At 40.0% G+C, this 20,360-nt stretch overlaps 1 protein-coding gene across 2 annotated transcripts in view; it reads left to right on the forward strand.

Moving 5' to 3' along the window:
- ARHGAP42 (Rho GTPase activating protein 42) overlaps nt 1-20,360 on the forward strand; it is a 315,416-nt gene that overhangs the window by 98,524 nt on the left and 196,532 nt on the right. The window contains exon 3 of one of the 2 annotated variants that reach the window (XM_020868796.2): nt 12,106-12,167. The exons of the other annotated variant lie outside the window; for it this stretch is intronic. Within the exon in view, the coding sequence (XP_020724455.1) occupies nt 12,106-12,167 (62 nt within the window). The remainder of the gene's footprint in view (nt 1-12,105; nt 12,168-20,360) is intronic. 2 annotated transcript variants of the gene reach the window in all.

Raw genomic sequence — 20,360 nt, forward strand, 5'->3', positions numbered from 1 at the left:
CACATACATATGTGTATACTGCTTTCTATTTAAATATATTTTAAACCCTTAATTCCTCATCCAAAGCATGCATTCCTCCCAACCCACCAAAGTCAACAATTGTCAGCTGCCTACCATCAGAGTCACCTATGGGGAGCCTTAAAATGTTGATCCTTGAGCTCCACCCCCAGATGTGAACTGGGGTAGAATCCCCTGGGTTGAGAGTTTAGGAGCCTCTCATTTTATGGAGATACTTAGTGTCTTACGTAGCCTGTGGAAACCACCACTCTACACAATGTACGTGTGCTTTATACCGAGGGAGGGAGGCACCGCTGGGGAAGGTGCTAAAACTGGGAGGAAGTCTGTTCCAGAGGTGTGTTCCATGGGTCTCCAGACCCCTGATGCCCAGCATTCTGCCACTGGAGCTACTGAGGCCGTAGAAGCCATGTGTTTGTGGGGAAACCTGGTCATCTGTTGCTCCATTTTCCTGCACAACCTAAAAAGAGTTTTGGCTTATGCAGACAAATTATCTATCTAACTGCCTGTCTATCTTAGAATGAGAGACAGTGTTCATGGGCTAGTGTAGATGCTGTGCAGATTTCCCGGGGATGAAAAGCACAATCAGCTTTTCAAATTAAAATCACATAGAAGATGTGACTTAGTTTGTGTTTATATAGATGTTGGATTCTTTAAAATTCCCTACTAACAATATTTTCTGAATGCGAAGAACATTCTCTGGTACATACAAACATGAATAGGATCTTTCTGTATCCTTATTAAGCTTAGAAAATAGAAGGGGGTCAAAAGATAGCTTTATGATACAATCACTATAATACTCAAGAGAATGTGCTGAGTGCTTTAGGTATAATAGTAACAGAAATGCTGTGAGATCACCAAACTGGAAGAAGGGACGTCAGAAGATGCTCGGAAAGAAGCTGTTATTTGAACTGGGTCCTAATGTCTAGGTAAGGGACAGCTTGGGAAATGTGTATTAAAGGAAAGACATGGAAGTGGGATACTATAGGAATGTTAGTAGTTTCAAAGTCCTAAGTTAGAGATTAGAAGTAGTAACATCTCAGGGTAACATAATTGGAAAGGTACTTATTATGGCCGTGTCGTGGAAGCCTCAAATCATTTGAAGCCTCGGCACTGTGGACTTGATTCACTCATTCAGTTTTTGAGTTGGATAATGACATAATCAGAGATGCCCTTTAGGAATTTTGTTTTGACCCTTAGTGCATATGGTGAGTTGGAGCTGTAGAAGCTGGAAAACCAGTAACCAGGCTGTTGTAAATGCAGTGCAGAGATGAAGTGTCACCCTTCATGGGCTTGGGGACGCATAGGGGAGAGAGCACCAGCCTCTGGTGACGGAATGTGCGGCAGGAAGGACTGAGGGTAACCCGTCACTTGAATTACAGAAGAGTCGCGTCCATTTGTATGTTTATATGTGGCCAGGCTTCCTGGGGGTGGAGCAGAATTATGAGTTAAGTTTCAGTACAAGTTAAGTTTTGAGATTCAGACAAAATTCCTAATGGAAATTCTGAGGATGTATAATTGGATTTGTTAAATTTAGAACAGTGAGATGGTGGTGTGGGACTCTGTCTCAAGTAGAGGGACACTGTGTAAGTTTTAGGTGAGCTAATTTGAATTTAAAGTTCAGCTCTGCAAGTCACTAGCTCCATGACCTTGCATACTATTTAACCTGGATATGTCAGTTAAATTATTTGAAAAATAGGAGAATGGTTGTAGAAGATCTGGGAGTTTTAGTTGTGAATGCCTCCTAGGGTGTTCTGAGGATTAAATAGCTATGCACCATGCTGGTGTGGATACACAGTCTCCTGTTTCCCCAGCCCTGGCTTCCAGCTCTTTCTCCTTTGTGAGGATGGGCTTCAACTGGAGTCAATTTGGGGACTAGGAGAAGGAAAAATAGCTTGTGAGGAGAGAAGGGTGATGGTGGGGAAATCAGAGATAGGGAGACAGAAAAGTATAGCTGGAGATGGGAAATGGTGAGACCAGAGGCTTGATGGAGAGCTGTAAACTTTTGAGAGGAAGAGGGCCCCTCCTCTGAGACAGGCGCATTGCGGAGAATGAATGGAGACAGTGTTGATCAGAGAAGCAGGAGGCCAGGCCATCTGGTGTGAGCCAGGGAAGTTTGGGGCTGGGCTCTTGAGAAAGGAGAACATTCTTCTTAGATAGCCACTGTGGGAAATAAGATTAGGAGTAAACTAGAGTTGAAGAAAAAGACTGCCAGGAAGCAGAGGGGTTAGATCGCTTGACCTCTTTGTGTTCTTGTGGGTGTGTAAATGACAGAAGCGAGAAGGTCATTGGGGGTTAAGAGGCTGTGGAAGAGAGAGGTTGCATGTTGGATGAGGACGCAGATGTCCTAAGCTTCAGTAGGTGGTGGCGGGAGGTTTGGGTGCAGAGGAGGGTGATGGGTGTGCTCCAGGCTTTGTGGAATGTGAAGGCGTGTTGGGAGGTCAGTTCCTGACGGCAGGAAGGATTGGAGGGGGGTATTTGGTGTAAGTGCTTGTTTGTCAGCAGCAAGTTACTGATTTAAAGTTCCCTTTAAGCCAGGATACTTGGCGCCTGATTATTCTCTGAGCACAAATAGCTCTGTCTCTGTTTGCCTTTAGAGATGATAAGCCTGTTATTTCCTGTAATGTAGCTGGGTAGTAGGCTGGCACTACCTTTTATCCACTCACCTCCTTTGGCAATAATGATTTGCTGGAGGAGAACAGATTTTGGAATCAAACAGTCAGAACTGAATACTTGCTTCTCCACTTACTAGCTGTCATATTATCAGGCAAACTACGCCAGCTGATTGCCCCTTTCCTCCTGTGCAAAATGAAGATAATGCTTACTTCCGTATCTCATATCATTGAGTTGAGCTCTGCCCATCATAAGCTCCATTCAATGACACAGTTTATGTAGCATCTCTGCCTCTTAACAGAGGGGCTCCAAAGTGGGAGTGGTCTACATCTTAGGAAAATGCTTTCTGAATCGGGAGTTGTTTCGGCTTTGGGAAACAGGTCAAACACCACAGAACAAGAGCTAAAACAAAGTAACATCAGAATTGCACAGTTCTTCATTTTTTAGCTAACATGCATGCCTGGAAAGAAAACTAAATGAATATATGTGACTTATAGAGTATGTTATGCACAACAATGTTTACTGTATCAACACAAAATCTCTAGTTAAAAAAACAAAAATCTTAACTAGGATTCAGATGAAATTCATTTGAAGTAATGAGTATCGTGATGAAGTCGTGAGAGAAAGCAGCTGGAATCAAATTTTGGAATTGTGCAAAAGTGAAAGGCTGCATTTCTGTATTTGTATGTATTTATTTGCCAAAACTTGGACTTATGTGAATTATTATTTACTTTATATCTAATTATTATTTGCTTTATATCTAAATGTTACTTACTTTATATCTTGTTATATGAAATAACAAACCCTGTCTATATATCTACATCATCTGTCTGTATAGAGAGAAAATATTAGAATTCTTAAACTCCTGGTAGTTTGACAGTTGTAAAGCAGATCTTACTAAAAAGTCTTATTCCTGTTCAGAGAGACTGTATGAAGGACTAGACTATGTCTAGACTATGTATAGTCTAGAATTATTTCTGTGCATCCATTGTGACTTTCATCTTGGCATCATAATTCTCCTGTATTTTAGTCGTTGTCTTAACAATCTGTAACAGTAGTAGCAGCCGTAGCTTTCCTTTGTGGGTGAAGCCCCTGGCTTACAGGGGGTACTGTTCTTTTCAGTTTAGTTGTTAAACCAGTGGGGAAAAGAGAAGCCAGACTGCGTATCTGGTTAGACCAGAGAAGAGTGAAAGATTAACAGTTTGACCACAAGTTTTGAATCAGCCCAAAGGTGCAGTGACAGTTCGTGTTTGGATCCATATTGATCAAAGTCTACCAGAGGTTAGTGCCTGGGGACCCGAGGATTGTCTGAATCCAAGTATGGAGGGAGGCGCTAGGATCAGGAGTCCGGAATTAAAAAGGAAACTGTATTACTGGTTATAACCCATGCAAAAATCTGGGTACTCTGGTAGAGGATCAACAGAAACAAGAGAAAGCAGGAAGCAATCACTTGATATTAAGCCAGTGGATTCCAAAGTGAGGATTCTGCCCTTGAGCCTGTTCAGCATCTGCATCGGCATCCGAGTGCTGCCCAGATGGGTGATAGCTCAGCTGATGGCAGAATGGAACCAAGTGGAGAAGCAGAGGCAAGGCGGTTCCTAACTGTGCAGAGTCCTGGTCAACCAGATAAAAGTTTAATTTTATAACTGTCTTCATTTGCAGGCTCTGCATTTCTTCCTGTCCTTTAATACTTAATTAGAAAATTACACAGTGATAGTAATTTCTTATTACTAAAATAATATCTACTATGCTTTTCTAACTTGATACATCTCATATTTACTGAAACCTAATTCACTTGAATACAATGCTACACAAGGATGCATTGGTAGGGTGTATTGATAAAAGAATTTAAATGCATGTTTAAATTAATTTAGAGGGGCTTGTTTTCAAGGTTAATCTTGTTTTTTGATGTGTTTGGCAATTAAAGAAAACACTAACCTCCTGGAGGACATTGTGGATAACCCAGTTCAGTTACCTCAAAGGGAACTAATATGCTGTGTTTCCATGAGACCTTGGATTCCACAGGCCTGTGAAGCACTAGAAAAAAGATCAGTTGCTCTGAATACTGGGGTATATTATAGTGACCTGCCAGAATTCCACAATGGGCCTGTGACTTTTTTTTCTGTTGGTTTAGGAAGCAATTTATTGACTTTGCAACTAGGCATCCTTGGAGCTTGAAGCCACAAATGGAGTGGAAAAATCTTATTTGATGTGCGGCTTTCAGAAAAGAATAGCTAGAATTTGTGGTTGCAAATAATGCCAGTATTGCAGATAGAGTGGACAGCCCATCAGTAGGGATATTAATTGTTACACTATCTGGTGGGAGAATCGGTGTCATTTTTTATATCACTCTGTCTGCTTTGCAGACACAGTGTTTATTATTCAGACATACCACAGACTGACCATGCTGCCTGCTCTGGTTATGGGTTAAATTGTTCCTGAACCAACAAAACTTTCCGTTGAATACTTCAGCCAATATGCTACCTTTGATCTTTTTAGTGTTCAAACAATTAAAACTCCCTCAGTGGGAGTTCCAGCCGTGAACTGCTGATGTGATACCCTTTTAGATCATTGCATGCTTGTGTAGTGCTGGATGTCCCTTGGCTATGTAGGTTGATTCTGCTCTTATTTTTCTCCATGTGGCCCAGAAGGATGTGATGCATTCACCTGCTTTGGCTCACAGCCTCAGCTCAGTACTGATGTTTTACTGCCTTGCCACTATTCTTCATGAAAAGTCGGTCCCAGAGAATAAGCTTGACAGAACCCACTCACACCCAAATAGAAAAGTCAAGTGACTATTGGGACATCATCTGGACTTACAAAATGTGATTGCATTGGTTCAGTCTGACTTTTATAGACTTTTACAGGTTTTCATATTTTCCTTTTGCTTTATCCAAGTCTAAATCCTACTGCTAACCCAGTTCCTTCTATTCATCAGCATATCTGAATTTCATAAGTGATTTGCTCAGTCTAATAAAGTGAGAAAAATGTGTTGTGGACATAATTTTGTATGTCACTGAATTTGTGATCTGTTCTTTGTTATTTTTGTTTTTGAGTATGTGTTTATGTTGTTTAGGTTTGAGGAGACTCCTAGAAGAAATACTAAGCACATCATTGTCTGACTATAATATAAATGTTGATTAGATGCAGGAGAGACATGCTTTTTCATTTCTCCTAGTTGTGATGTCTGTAAAGCCCAAGCTGTTAAGTTGTTGAAAGATTTAATAGAATATAATGCTTAGTTTTTAAGGTAGTGGAGTTTATATCAACAATGAACAAGAACTAATTTTCTTTATTCTCACTCGTTCTTACTCCCAGACTCTGAACAGGTTTTCCACAGTTTAAAATAGGAGGATGAATTTAAGCTTCTTGAAAAGAATGTTAGGAAATAGATATTTTAGATAGTTCATAAATGTTTCAGAATTTATGGTATTAGTAAATATAGAAGCCATTATCACACTTCTTCACCATCTAGGTATAATTCAGCTGTTATCTTTGTGAATGTTTATGCTCTTGGGACTGTCATAAATGCATCTGAGTAATAGATTTCTTTTGTTCCAAAAGTGTTTTTCCAATATCACATTGTAGAGATAAAAAGGAAACCTATATCAGTGTTCTTGACCTCAGTAATTTTTTGAAAGTTAAATTTTATATATAAAGCTATATTTTGATTGCTTTACAGTAATCTCATAGTCCAGATGGTCAGGAAGGGGAAAGATTATTAATGGTGAATACAGCCAGGAAAGCTTCATGCAGGTGGCAAGAATGTGAATAGCTAACATAATTTTCCAGTCTGTGGCCTATTCTTTTCATAATATTTTATGAAGCCTAGAATAAGTTGGTATGTTTCTCCTTATAGAGAATATAGCTGGTGGGAATATTTCCTTAAATCCATCTATCGAAAGCCCACTGTGTATTAAGTATTGTTTTTGGAATATTGCTCTCACTAAATCAAACTCCTGTCATACCGCTTAGGTATGGTCAGAATCTATAATTGCAGGTGTGTGTGCTCAGAAGCTCAGTCACGTCTGACTCTTTGCTACCCCATGGAGCGTAGCCTGCCAGGCTCCTCTCATCATGGGATTTCCAGGCAAGAATACTGGAGTGGGTTGCATTTCCTTCAGAGGATCTTCCCAACCCAGGGATTGAACCCAAGTCTCTTGAGTCTCCTGCATTGGCAGATTCTTTACCACTGAGTCACAGGACCAGCTGTTATATTCAGTGTTAGTTTGAACCTCCTAAATCAGATAATGCAGTGTTTTTTTATTTATGTGGATATTAAATTAATAAAATATGGAGCATCACAAATAATTATAAGAGAAATTTTGGGGTATCAGAAAGTTGCATGTAATAAAAAATATTTTCAGATTTTGCTTAAGCAAAATCTTAGAAAACAGTGGCTCAAGCAGTCACAAAATCAGTAGCCATTTTGTATAAGACCCTGTGATGAGTGTTGGAAGAGTCATTTTGTATATGTATTGTGCCCAGGGCCTGGTGGAGAAGGTTTGTTTTCATGGTTGCTTAAGGCATTTGTGGGTCCCATGCATTGGAGATTCTAATAACTGGCTTCTAATCTCTAGATTCTTGCTGGGGTACACTGGGCAGGTTGGATCTGCCTGATTTGTGTCAGAGGTACCTGTTAGACTTTGAGAGTGGGGCAGGCAAGTGACTGGCTATCCATTAGCCCCGTCTCCTAAAACCCAATTTACATGATAATACTTTGAGTTGTTTTATTCTTGCTTTATAGGATTGTTAATTCCTGTTTTCATTCTGTGGTATATTGTGCTTAGTAAACTGCTAATGTGATACTTGGACATCATAAATCTAAAGATTTAGGGAAAACATTAGATATAGATTTACAGATTAGTTGGCCACTGCCCCTAATTCCTGAAATAAATGACTAATATTTAGTATTCCTGGGCTGTTCATTGTCTTATAGAACAAAAGATGAACCTGAAAGCTTCATTTAGACCAAGAAACAGTTTGATTTTATAGAACTAGGACTATAATCTTTAAAGAGAACAATCTTAGTTTAATTTTTATGAAATCATTTCCCTGAAAAAAATCAACTGAAGAAAAAGAGGGAACAAAAGTTATTGTCTAATTGGGGCAGACCCAGAAAACTGCTGGAAGTTGAGGAGCCAAACACGCGGCTGCTTTCACAAGTTAAGATTTCTCTTCTGACTATCTCGTTATCTATTGTTATTGTACTGAGTCTATAAATAGTATTTATAAGGGAAACAGACCAGAAAACCATTCAAGTATAAAACGGCATCATTAAGTTTGGAGGTGGAAATACAACAGCAAACTGAGAACTTGAGTTTCCGTGTGTGTGTGTGTGTGTGACTGAGTCACTCAGTAATGTCTGACTTCTTGTGACCCCATGGACTAGAGCTCACCAGGCTCCTATCTCCATGGAATTCTCCAGGCAAGAATCGAATCCAGGTCTTCTGCACTGAGGGCAGATTCTTGTAAGCAAAATCTGATTTAAGACAACTCCACAATTTTTGAGTAGTAGTTACCTTGGGGAAGTCTTTGGACTTCTGAGTTCATCATTCTGAAATATACCCCGGGACTACTAGGGCATGCTACATGGGGTGGTGAACGTTTTCTGGGTTGACCAGTTGGGAGTTTCTGGTGTACCCCTGGTGGCTCAGATGGTGAAGAGTCTGCCTGCGATGCAGGAGACTTGGATTCCGTCCCCGGGTTGGGAAAATCTCCTGGAGGACAGCATGGCGATCCACTCCAGTTTCCTTGCTGGGGAATCCTGTGGACAGAGAGCCTGGTGGTTACAGCCCATGGGGTTCATAGAGTTGGACATGACTGAGTGACTAATACACACACAGTGCTCCCCTGCCAGTCTGACATTAAGTTATTGTCTCATGTGTTTCAAAAATACCTGCTGATAGGCTTCGGTGTGCTAGGTATTTATTTAACCCTTTGAGAAAATTAATAATACATGATCTGTGCCCTCCTGTGGTGTTGGCTAGCAGGGAAGTAAAGCATTTTTATTTGCAATTTTGTTTGAGAAGTTACAGATTTATTTTCAGCTTAACGAAAACAAGCAATCTCCATTTCTACCAGTCCCTGCCACTAATTCTGCAGAAGGTCTATTGCAGGAGAATGGGGTGCTAGAAGATGGTCATGCCCAGGTCTCGGGCAGGTCCCTGAGACAGGCTGTCCAGTGAGGGTCCTTGGCTTCCATCAGGAAAAATTTCAAGAGCAAGCCTTAGTTAAGTGAAAGCACACTTACTTTGAGAGATACACACTCCACAGGTGGAATGTGGTCTGTTTCAGAAGGCAAGATTGACCCAAAATGTGGAGTGGTTAGTTTTATAAGGCTGGGTAATTTCGTAGGCTAACAAGGGGCAGGATTATTCTAACTGTTTTGGGGAGGGCGTGGAGATTTCCAGGAATTGGGCCACTGCTCGCTTTTTGGCCTTTTATTTTGGGGACAGAGGGCATGGGGATTTCCAGGAATTGGGCCGCTGCTTGCTTTTTGGCTTCAGAACTGTCATGGTACCTGTGGGTGTGTCACTTAGCATGCTAATTCATTACAATGAGTGTATAATAAGGCTCAAGGTCCCCTGAAAGCTAAATCTTCCACCATCTTGGAGTTAGTTGGTTTTAACCAGTTTTTGTTGTATCCTGTTCTTAATGACTCTGTCAGTGTTTATATTTCAGTGACTTTGTACATATTACTCACAACTCTGTTATTTCAGCTATTTTGATCATGTTAGCTGTATCACTTTGCTTTCCCAGGAGTCAATACAGTTGTTCCTTGGTATTTGGAGGGCATTGGTTCTGGAACCCCCGGATTCCAGACTGCTTGACTGTTCCAGTCCTTTATGTAAAATCCTGTAGTATTTGCATATAACCTGTGCATACCATCCCACACTATATGAAATCATCTCTATGTTCCTTATACTGCCTAATACAGTGTAAATGCTATGTAAATATTTGCTAGCATGTAGCAAATTCAAGCTTTGGAACTTTTTGGAATGTTTCCCCCCTCAATATTTTTGATCTTTGACTATAATTGCCTTTGAGTTTTCTTAAAAAAAAAAAAAAAGAATGTAAATTTCTTCTCATTGCATTTAGATGTGTCAGGATATTGATCAGTTCTTTGTGTTCTTTCTCTGGAGATCTTTCCTGGAGCTTCTAACCTGTTGCTCCAGTGTAGACAAGAGCCTCTGGAAGTTTGGCACAACTGTTGTTCTGGAATAACTTTGTATTGTCCTGAGAATTTATTTGCTTCTTTGATTTGCTAGAATTCCTATCCTTTGCTCTTGTTTTGTTCCCATGTTTCAGTAGAGTGTGTTAACCCAATAGCTTTTGATAAAAAGAAGCATATGAGGGTAAGGTTCTTTGTTTTTGTATGTTTCTGATACTTATTAAAAAGTTTGGGAGACACTGAGTTAAAAATCTGGGGTTAAAAGTGCTTCATTTCAGACTTTGAGCTACTCTTTATAATCTCCTCTTGTCCTCTCACCTCAGGAGTATCTGCTGCCTCCAGTGTCTCTTGGCATCTTTCTGTGTAGGCATAATAACATTACCTTTCACCATCCAAACTTTTATTGGACTTGTTTTTCCAGATTCTTCAACAGATCTTCAGTTGGCAGTAGATAGTTGCCAGATGGTGTTTGGATACTTTTTGTTTGTTTGTTTTTTACTAAAGTTACAAAAATATAATATGTTATTGCACACTCCAGTTAAAATCGTCTATTTGTATTAATAAAATGTTTTTCTGTTTAGCTTATTGTTGTCAAAACTGGGTTGTATTGTATTATAGTATTTAAAGGTATTTTTGCAGAAATTAAAATCACATTTTCTAAACACTTAAAAAAGTTACACTTAACTCTAAGGTCATTCATATGTTTATCAAATTAATCTGTCCTGGTAACTGAATAAAATACAGTGTGAAGTTATCATAGGGGTAGCATTTCAAACCAGTTTAGTTAATGTAAGCCTAGTAATTCTGAGAAAAGAGAAAGAAAAAAATCCAAGTTTGTAATTTTAAATTCTTGAATAGAAAGCATTCTTATAAGCATTTGATAAATTTTGTTGATGAGACTCTTGATTTATTATCACTACTCACCTGCCTTTATTGTAAACTTTATGCCAGAATTACTAAATTTCTGGTCTCACAGTATTTTCACTATCAGTGTGGATGAAGAAAGAGGTGGGAGCCTAAAGAATAAAGACATAGATGGGAAGGGTCTAGCTTAAATCAAAACAAAATTTGCATTCACTATTTCTTTTGTTAGTTTTGTACTCCCAACATTCTGACTTTACTTAATAATTCATATCAAGTATAAAGTACAGAAATTAATGTGGATGAGTTCATCTTTCACAACACTGGCATTTTTAGAGAATATGCTGTTGTCACATTTTATTTCTTCATTTGTCCTTCCAGAGTTTCTGAATACTTTGCAAACCACAACAATACACTTTCAGTTTTCTAAAGTAATGCTTCTCAACTTTAATGTATAAAGGGATCACCTGGGGATCCTTTTAAAATTCAGATTCTGGGATGAGGTCTTAGCATCTTTATCTCTAACAAGGTCCCAAAATACTAATGCTAGTCATCCTCTGACCACTCCGAGTAGCAAAGGTCCAAAGTACCTTGGATATGAGAGTAACACAGCAAGACAGAATACAGAATCCATTTCTAAGTATCTATAAGCATTGAGCTTCTAGAAATAAGTCAGTGGGAGACTTTGCATTACTGACTGCTACTAAGTATAGTGAGCTTCCCTGAAAGCTCAGTTGATAAAGAAACTGCCTGCAATGCAGGAGATCCCGGTTCAATTCCTGGGTCGGGAAGATCCACTAGAGAAGGGATAGGCTAGTATTCTTGGGCTTTTCTTATGGCTCAGCTGGTAAAGAATCCGCCTGCAATGCAGGAGACCTGGGTTTGATCCCTGGGTTGGGAAGATCCCCTGGAGAAGGGAAAGGCTATCCATTCCAGTATTCTGGCCTGGAGAATTCCATGGACTGTATAGTTGATGGAGTCGCAAAGAGTCAGATAACGACTGAGTGGCTTTCACTCACTTTCACTAAGTATAATACATCTAAATAGAACTGGATTTATTGCTTCTTATAGATGGTGCATTCAGATTTAATGAATTTATTATTTGTAAAAATTTTATTTAGAAGTGATTCCAGTACTATACTTTTGTTTGTTAATGTGTAAATTTTATTATTAAGTTTATAAACTATTTTCCCCTAGTGCCTATGAAGAAAAAATATTATACTTGATATGTACTAAGCTTCAGTTTGTAGCCATTTCTTATCTATAACTTTTAGTCATTGAAATCCATTGTATATACTGTTTTATGCTTATAAAAACATAAAACCACAGAATATATACAAATTTATGAGTATCTTTATTGTAATGTTTATTCTTGTGCAATTAGATACTGGCAATGTAAAGAGGTTAATGCCTTTTTTTAAAAAAATTTATCTTTTAAATAGCTCAGTCACTAAAAGAATTCGCAAGACTACTTATCGCAGTAGAAGAAGAAAGGAGAAGACTGGTAAGTCTCTTCCCCATTTCTTAAGAATAAAGCTTTGTTTGGACATACTGAAAAGAAGAATAGACCTTCTGAATTACACTCAACCATAACTCATTTTATAATATGATACATGTGCTGAATGTTACAGCAAAGATTTGTGAGTATGATGATCAAATATTGCTAATAAGATAATACCATTTCTTTGTGTTTTATTTGGCCAGCAGATATAAATTTCATTCATTTTACTTTCCATTTAATTGTTCTGAAAATTAAAAGTATTGAACAAACTGCCATTTAGAAACCCATTCTAACTGAGCAGTCTGCTAAATAACCTTAGTGTTGTATTAAAGACACATTACAAGGATTAAAGATAGTTCTCAGAAGGAGCAACTAACTTTGCCAGGGTGTTATCAGGAGACTTTCTGAAGAGGTGACGTTTGAATTGGGTCTTGAAGGCTCAGAAGATTGTGCTTGATGGGAAGAATGGGAAAACTTTCTACTTTGACAGATTAACTAATGAACAGTATCAGAGCATAGTTATTTGTAATACATCTATCACTAATATAAATGTATTAAGAATACAAATCACAGATATAATTTTGTACCCATTGTGTTCAAAGTTCTGGTAGGCCTCTGTCTATGAACCAAGCTTCCCATTTGTGTATGGGAAAAATAGTAATATATACCCCACAGGATCACTGTAAAGCTTTGTCGAAGCACCTGGCACATAATGAATAAATGTTGTTGGTGATAAAGATGTTGGTTGTCAGTTACAGTGAGGGTTACAGACTTATTTAAAACATCATATTCGATATTGCTGGCCTCACCACCTTGTTGAGATTCACATACATAAAATGGTCAGGTTGTGAATTAAATGTGCTGGGAAGCAGCACCGTTTGCTGTCATTTCGCCCACGGATGAGGAAGTGCAGTTTGAGAAGGGCGTCCTTAAGGTGGTCCTGACTTCTGGAGAGCGTTGTCTGAGTTGAGGGAGATCACACAACTAGGGCATGGTTTATGTGAGTGACCCTGAGCAGGGCCACAGGGTGAGAAAGTGCTGTGTACATTTGTAGAATAAGGCAGAAGCTTCTTAGAAGGCATTGGTAGAAGAGTGGTTGGTAGTTTGCTGCATATGTAGGGTTTAAGAGCTGGGCTAAGAAGTTCTGTTGTTTGTTACCAGTTCAGTCACTCAGTCATGTCCGACTCGTTGCGACCCCATGGACTGCAGCACATCAGGCTTCCCTGTCCATCACCAGCTCCCAGAGTCTGCTCACACTCATGTCCATTGAGTCAGTGATGCCATCCAATCTTCTCATACTCTGTCATTCTCTTCTCCTCCTGCCTTAAATCTTTCCCAGCATCAAGGTCTTTTCCAGTGAGTCAGTTCTTGCCATCATGTGTCCAAAGTACTGGAACTTTCGCTTCAGCCTCAGTCCTTCCAATGAATATTCAGGATTGATTTCCTTTAGGAGTCACTGATTGGATCTCCTTGCAGTCCAAGGGACTCTCAAGAGTCTTCTCCAACACCACAGTTCAAAAGCATCAGTTCTTTGGTGCTCAGGTTTCTTTCTGGTCTAGCTCTCATATCCATACATGACTACTGGAAAAACCATAGCTTTGACTAGACAGACCTCTGTTGACAAAGTAATGTCTCTGCTTTCTAATATGCTGTCTAGATTAGTCATAGCTTTTCTTCCAAGGAATAAGTGTTTTTTAATTTCATGTCTGCAGTCACCATCCACAGTGATTTCGGAGCCCAAGAAAAGAAAAACTGTCACTGTTTCCACTTTTTCTCCATCTATTTGCCATGAGATGATGGGACCAGATGCCATGAGATGATGGGACCAGATGCCATGATCTTAGTTTTCTGAATGTTAAGTTTTAAGCCAGCTTTTTCACTCTCCTCTTTCACTCTCATCAAGAGGCTCTTTAGTTCTTTACTTTCTGCCATAAGGGTGGTATCATCTGCATATTTGAGGTTATTGATATTTCTCCTGGCAATCTTGACTCCAACTTATGCTTCATCCAGCCAAGCTTCAACAGTCTTGTTGGATTCTAGCTTTTGCTTCATCCATCAAGGTGGTAGGAGGGACGAAATCACATTTAGAATCAAACCCCATACCGACCAGAGATGCTTGGAGGGCTCAAACAAAACCTTGTGTACACCAGCACCCAGAAACCCCACAGAGACTGAGCCAGCCCTGCCTTTGAGTGTTTGAGTTGTTTGTTTATAGTCTGTGGGAAAATTGCCAGAGGTTTTGATAGAACAAAAGGATCAACGTGGGATTTAGAAGAGATTAATTTAGTGGCTTTGTGGGGGAGATACTATCGAGGAAGGAATGTTGTGGAGGAGGGCTGACCATCTTTTCTCAGGAAACATCAGCCTACCTTAGGTCTAGTCCCATTAGAGAGACAGCCATGCAGTATAATCTAGGTAGAGATCAGTTATTGTGGGAGACTGATCCTCTCTGACACAGTCTGTGGAGGTGACTTGACTTTCAAGTGCTTTAAGTATAATCTTCACTCTAATTTCATGAGCTCCACAATAGAAGTTCAAGTACCATGGAGAGATGTGGGTAGTATGTGCACTTGTGGCTCAGATCATAAGCTGATGATAGAAGTGGGAAAGAATGGTTAAGGAGAGGTGAAAAAAAAAGTTGGAAATTACATGGGAGACAGGAAAATATAGTTGGCCCTTGGACAGCATGGGATGGAACTGCATGGGTCCAGGTATGTGCAGATTTTTTTCAATATTAAATGCTGCAGTTCTATATGATTCACTGTCAGCTGAATTCATGGATGTGGAGGGCCAACTATCAGTTACATGTGGATATTCCACAGTGCCCCTAACTCCTGTGTTAGTTGGGGTTCTGCGTTGAGAAAGTCAAATCTTGTGCAAATAGTTGAGGAAAGTTATGTTTGATCCTAGGTAGTCTCAGCCTGCAGCAGCTTGAAGCAGGGCTTTGGTTACCAGTGGAGATTGAGGTTGGGTCACAGACGTGAGAGCTGAATCCTCGCCACTAGACCACCAGGCACCAGTGACAAGGCCCTGGCCTGTCAGCTCTGTAGAAAGGAATTTCCACACAGATATGGAAAGTAGTGAGCAAAGTGTTTATTAGAAAAAGAGTATGTATGGTTAGATACACTGGTGGACTCAGAGAGAGGGCCATGCCCTCGTGGTAGTTGGGATCACTTTGATGGGGCGTTTCTTCCGGGTCTCTGTTCTGCTCGGTCCTGAGTCCGCATTTAGTATACATCAAATCTTCCCATGTGCGCTTGTGTCTCTCAGCCAGGATGGAGTCTTGCGAGGCAGCGTAAGGCTAGGTCAACATCACTTACTATGAGGCGATACCCCCTCTCTTTGACCTCCAAGGAGCCTTTCTGTGCATACGTGGTCAGTAAAGTCTTCTTGACTTCGAGAATGAAGAATATGTGGTCTTTATCTCTTATCTAGGCAGGGCTCAGCTCCTCTTGAGCTCCTGCTTATTTGGAGTGTCTGTCCACAGGGGACAGACTCCAGCTTCTTAGCTTGGAGGCCCATCTGTCTCCTGCCTCAAGTCAACTAGCATGGGCTATAATTTTAGAAAATGTATAAAGAATATGTGAAAGTGTGTTGTGGCTTGCAAGAGGAAAATAAGCCAAGAGAATGTCTTATCGCACTGAGGGGAGGCCTGGAAAGACCAGGGGAGAAGCTCTCCTGTGCTGGGACAAAAAGGAGGATTGACTAAAACATAGAACTGTGCACAGGAAGTTGGTTGGTTGGACAGATGGGTAATACTGTTAGGAAGAAATGGTCATCTGCTGAGAGAGGAGTTAGGAGAAATAGTTTAGAACAGCCAGGAGCAGTTTCTACAAGAGGAAAGGGACTCCTGCCTAGGGATAAAGAGATGTTGAAGCTAGACATTGTGAATATGTCCAGGAAAGATTAATGATCATGTTTTCACATATGTTTCTAACAATATCCAGAGCCCTGGGTTGTGAGTGGTAAGAATAGTTGGGAAGTCAGGGATTCAGGGGGTGGTTGGCACAGAAGACGTGGTTTTGGATTACAGGGCTGTGGGTTTGTGTATATAATGATATGAGTACAGCGATGATTGAGGCAGGAGGGTACTGACAGCCTTAGGAAGCAGAGAGGGCAAGCGTGATGGCTTAATTGTATTGAAGGCTACACTAGGATCACAGGAGAGACGAGGAAGCTGTGATCAAGAGGGGGAGTTGAAACAGTGAACTTGGCCATGGCGCTGGTTTGCATAGTGATAAAGTTAAGGTGTAGCTGAGTAAAGAGAAAGTCCTTAGAAATTAAGAAGGCTGAGCTCTGGCATTTGGATGTTTTATGAGCAGCATGTTGAGATTTAATATGATGACAGAATGAAGGGAAAAAACCAAGAAACAGTGGCTGAAGAATATGGTAGTGTATTTCATAAGCAGTGGAGATGGAGATTGGCCTGTAGCTCATAGTGTTTCAAGGATCTTTATTCCTGCCCTCATCTGTGTCTCTCACATTGGGGCAAGAAGGGAATTCTGTATTCATGAGTAAAGTCCCATTGTTGGTTTTGATTGCCTTACTTGTTGTTTCCGAGAAGGTCTGAGATAAAAAAAGGCAAAATAATGAAGAAAAGTCTCTATAGATGAAAACCTAATAAATTGTATTTGTACAAAAATTCTATAAAAGTAAGCCTTTAAATACACAAATCTAAATATTGGATTATTTACTCAACACTTCCAAACACTTGGTGTAACTGTAACTGAAGATAGAGCTGTTAGCAGATTTTGCACAAAGAATTTGTATTTTAAAAAGTAGAGCTTCATTTAGGAAGTAGAATATTTTAAGTGAACTATGAAAGTGTAAAGCAGTTCTGTGATTGATTATAAATTCAATTAATCATTCTTTTTTTGGTGATAAATCATCACTTGTTGTATATTAAATTGAATTTAACCAAAACCTACGCATGTCTTAACAGTGACTAAACAAAAATAAAATCTGAAGAAGATGAAAAGGACATTTAACAGCTTAAACAAATTCTGTTGCTTCTGGTGACTTACGGCACTGGCTACATCACTCGGCTGACCTAAAGTCTATCTGCAGAGAAAGAGCTGAAGAAGCGTTGGTTTTTAGACATGGAACTTCCTCTTAACTCTTTATTAACTTCAAGTATTGAATTTTTAAAAAGCATATTCTGCTAAAGTCAACCTAAAGTGCATAGTTGTGGGACTTCCCTGGCGGTCCAGTGGTTAAGATGTCACCTTCCAGGGCAGGGGGTGCAGGTTTGACCCCTGGTCAGAGAGCTGAGATCCCACGAGTCTCGCAGCCAGCACACCAAAACAAAACAGAAGCAGTATTGTAAGAAAGTCAGTAAAGACTTTAGAAAATGAGGTTCACATAAAAAAAATCTTTTAAAAAATGCATGATTTTAATGCAACAAAAAAGGGACAGTAAGTTTGAAAATACCCATTTCAGAACTTGTGTCGGTATAGTTTATCCTGTCTCAATACTTCTCACTCAAAAATCCATCTTCCATGATTTGACATTCCCCAAGATGTCCTTTGACACTTGCCATCAAGTGGCTATGAGAGAACAGCCTTTTACCAGCACAAGTGTAAGAAATAATTTAATAGCCTTTTGTAATGACTTCAGTAAAATTCCTATACTTGCAGTCAGGATATGGTATTGATTAATGACATAGGCTTTTTTTTTTTTTTTTGAAGTGCATTTTTATTGGAAATGTTAGGATCTTCCCCTACAGAGTGCAGCACTTCCATGCTTTTGATTAGAGATGTCATAGATCAGATATCTTGGTGGAAATATTTTGAGACAATCCCCAATGCAGAGAAGGAATTCTCAGCCATGTAAATTTCCTGGTAAGATCTCTTCCATTTCCATACTTCCATAGGAACTGCTCTATTTTACTTCAGATCACAGCTGACTGGGCCATGAAAATGATACCATTTTGCCCAGGCTGTTCAAAATTAATATGAACAAATATTAACATATCCAGAGACCCCTCTGGGGAAGAATGAAATGCTCAGTTGAAGCCCTCCAGAAGAGATCTTGGTAGCCTCCTCTTTGTCATTTCCATAGGAGCGCTGAATTTGACCCTTTCTCCTGTCAGCCTTTGGTCCCAACGTCCCCTCTCCCAGAAGCTCTGAAACTCTCCTTCGCCCCCCTCCTGCCATCCCTCCCTTCTTGGTACTTTTCCCCTGCTTTCCTGTTCTCCATCCCGCTGGGTTTTCTTTCTGCTCCTAGTGTGTGTGTCTCTCTACAAGCTTTGTTGGAATTTAGACCTTTGCATCCATCATTTCTTCTGCCTTGAGCATCCTGATCCATATCCTCTCATGAGAGCCTCCATTTTCTCCTCCAGACTTCACCTCCTGTACCTCGTGGGGGCCCACATTTTCCATGCAGTTTAAACTAGTCTCCTTTGGTTCCTGTGTATTACAATAGAAATAGCTGCATTCATGCAGTTTGCATTCTGCTGGGAAGAAACATACATGTCAACAAATTAAATCTGAGCGAGATAAATGCTAGAAATCAAACCAATGTAGCTGGTAGGATATGTTGCCATTTATTGGGATGAGGGAGATGAGGAAGAAATGGTTAAATGTTGGATCTGTTAGATGCCTACTGGATATCCAAGTAGCCTTGTCAAGGGAGCGTATGGATATATGAGCCTGGAGTTCAGGGGAGCAGGTGGAACTGGAGATATAAATTTAGACATTGGCAACATGTTGAGAGTGTTTAAAGCTGAGGGAATGTATGAGCTCACCCAGTCTGTGAGCGCGTAGATGGAAGAGATGAGGTGGGAGGGTCAAGCCCGGAAGCGTAGAATCCAGGTTTTGTTCAGATGGGGTAGAATCAGCAAAGGAGGTGTGGATCCGTAGCAGAATGAGGAGAAAGCTGTTTAGACAGCTTCTTCAAAGTCCCATTTATTCTCCTGGCTTTAGTGGAGATGTCGACTGATAATAAATAGCAACTCCCACGCTGTGAACCAGTGGCTTCCACCTTCTTTTAGGATAGAGGCTCCACATCATCTGGTTCACCCTGTGCTGTTCCTCCACCCTTGCCTCTGGGGCCCTCACTTTCTGGGTATTCTCAGTCTCTCACCTTGACAAGGAAAATTTTTGGTGTGTTGCATGTGTTGTTTGGTTGTTTTGGGTGTGGATGTGTATGCAAAGCAATGTAGATTTTGTCTCCAATTAAGGAAACAAAGCCATCTTTGTCTCCAGTTAAGGAAGCCGCAGCTTTGGAATATTGTAGCTTATGTTTATCATGAACAATTTATGCAGGTAAATTTGTTTCTTATAGTTTTCATTTTGATTAATGTAAGAAACCTCTTATTTTGACTGTTATTACCCACAGCATTTAACATTTACGTTGGACCTGTGTAAGTTGTAAATTTGCTTTAGGTTTGTCGACTTAAAAAAAAAATACACAACGTGACAGTTGCGAGTTCAGTTTTATTGGGGGCTATGTGAAGACTGCAGCCTGGGATACAGCCCCTCAGATGGCTCTGAGAGACTGTTCCAAAGAGGAAGGAGGAGGTTCAGTGTATATGTGATTTCTCTAAAGGGGGAGAACATGCAGTCAAGCATGTGTATCTTTTAGGAAGTTTCTGCTGGCCTCGTGAAGCTGCTGCTAGTCACAAGAAAGCTGTCACCGTGAAGGATTTTAGGGTTTTTCTAGAGATGAGGAGATACAAGAACTGGGCTTAGAAAACCAGCTCCTGAGAATATCTAACTGTCTGAAGACCCATCCTGCCCGTTTCTGGGAGCACAGAGTGCCTCGTCCTGCTCTGCATCTGGAACCCCTTCGGGGCTGTTGGAGGTCAGCAGCTGCTGCAGTGATTATTGCTGCATAACAATAGCAAACATATGTTATAATATAGTATGTGAAATGCAGTATTAAGTGCTGTAGGTGTATTAGTTGAGTATCTTACAAAAATTAGGGAAGAACACAGGTGTTACAAGTTTTGAAATTAGATTTTCAGTTTCTTCTTATTTAAACAGGCAATTAATTCATTAATCCATTGACAGTTTTCTCATTACATTTTGACATGTGAGAGCCTAAGTCTATCCCCACTCCTTTGAACCAAGAATTCATGAAATTGAAGAATATTTTAAATGTTGAGGAAATTGCATATCCTTATTTCTCTCAATGCAAGATTTTCCTTTGTTAAATGGAAAATTTGGTATAAAGTTTTGCATTGCACATGTGCTG

The sequence above is a fragment of the Odocoileus virginianus genome, chromosome 10 (genome assembly GCF_023699985.2).
Source record: "Odocoileus virginianus isolate 20LAN1187 ecotype Illinois chromosome 10, Ovbor_1.2, whole genome shotgun sequence".
Classification (NCBI taxonomy): Eukaryota; Metazoa; Chordata; class Mammalia; order Artiodactyla; family Cervidae; genus Odocoileus; species Odocoileus virginianus.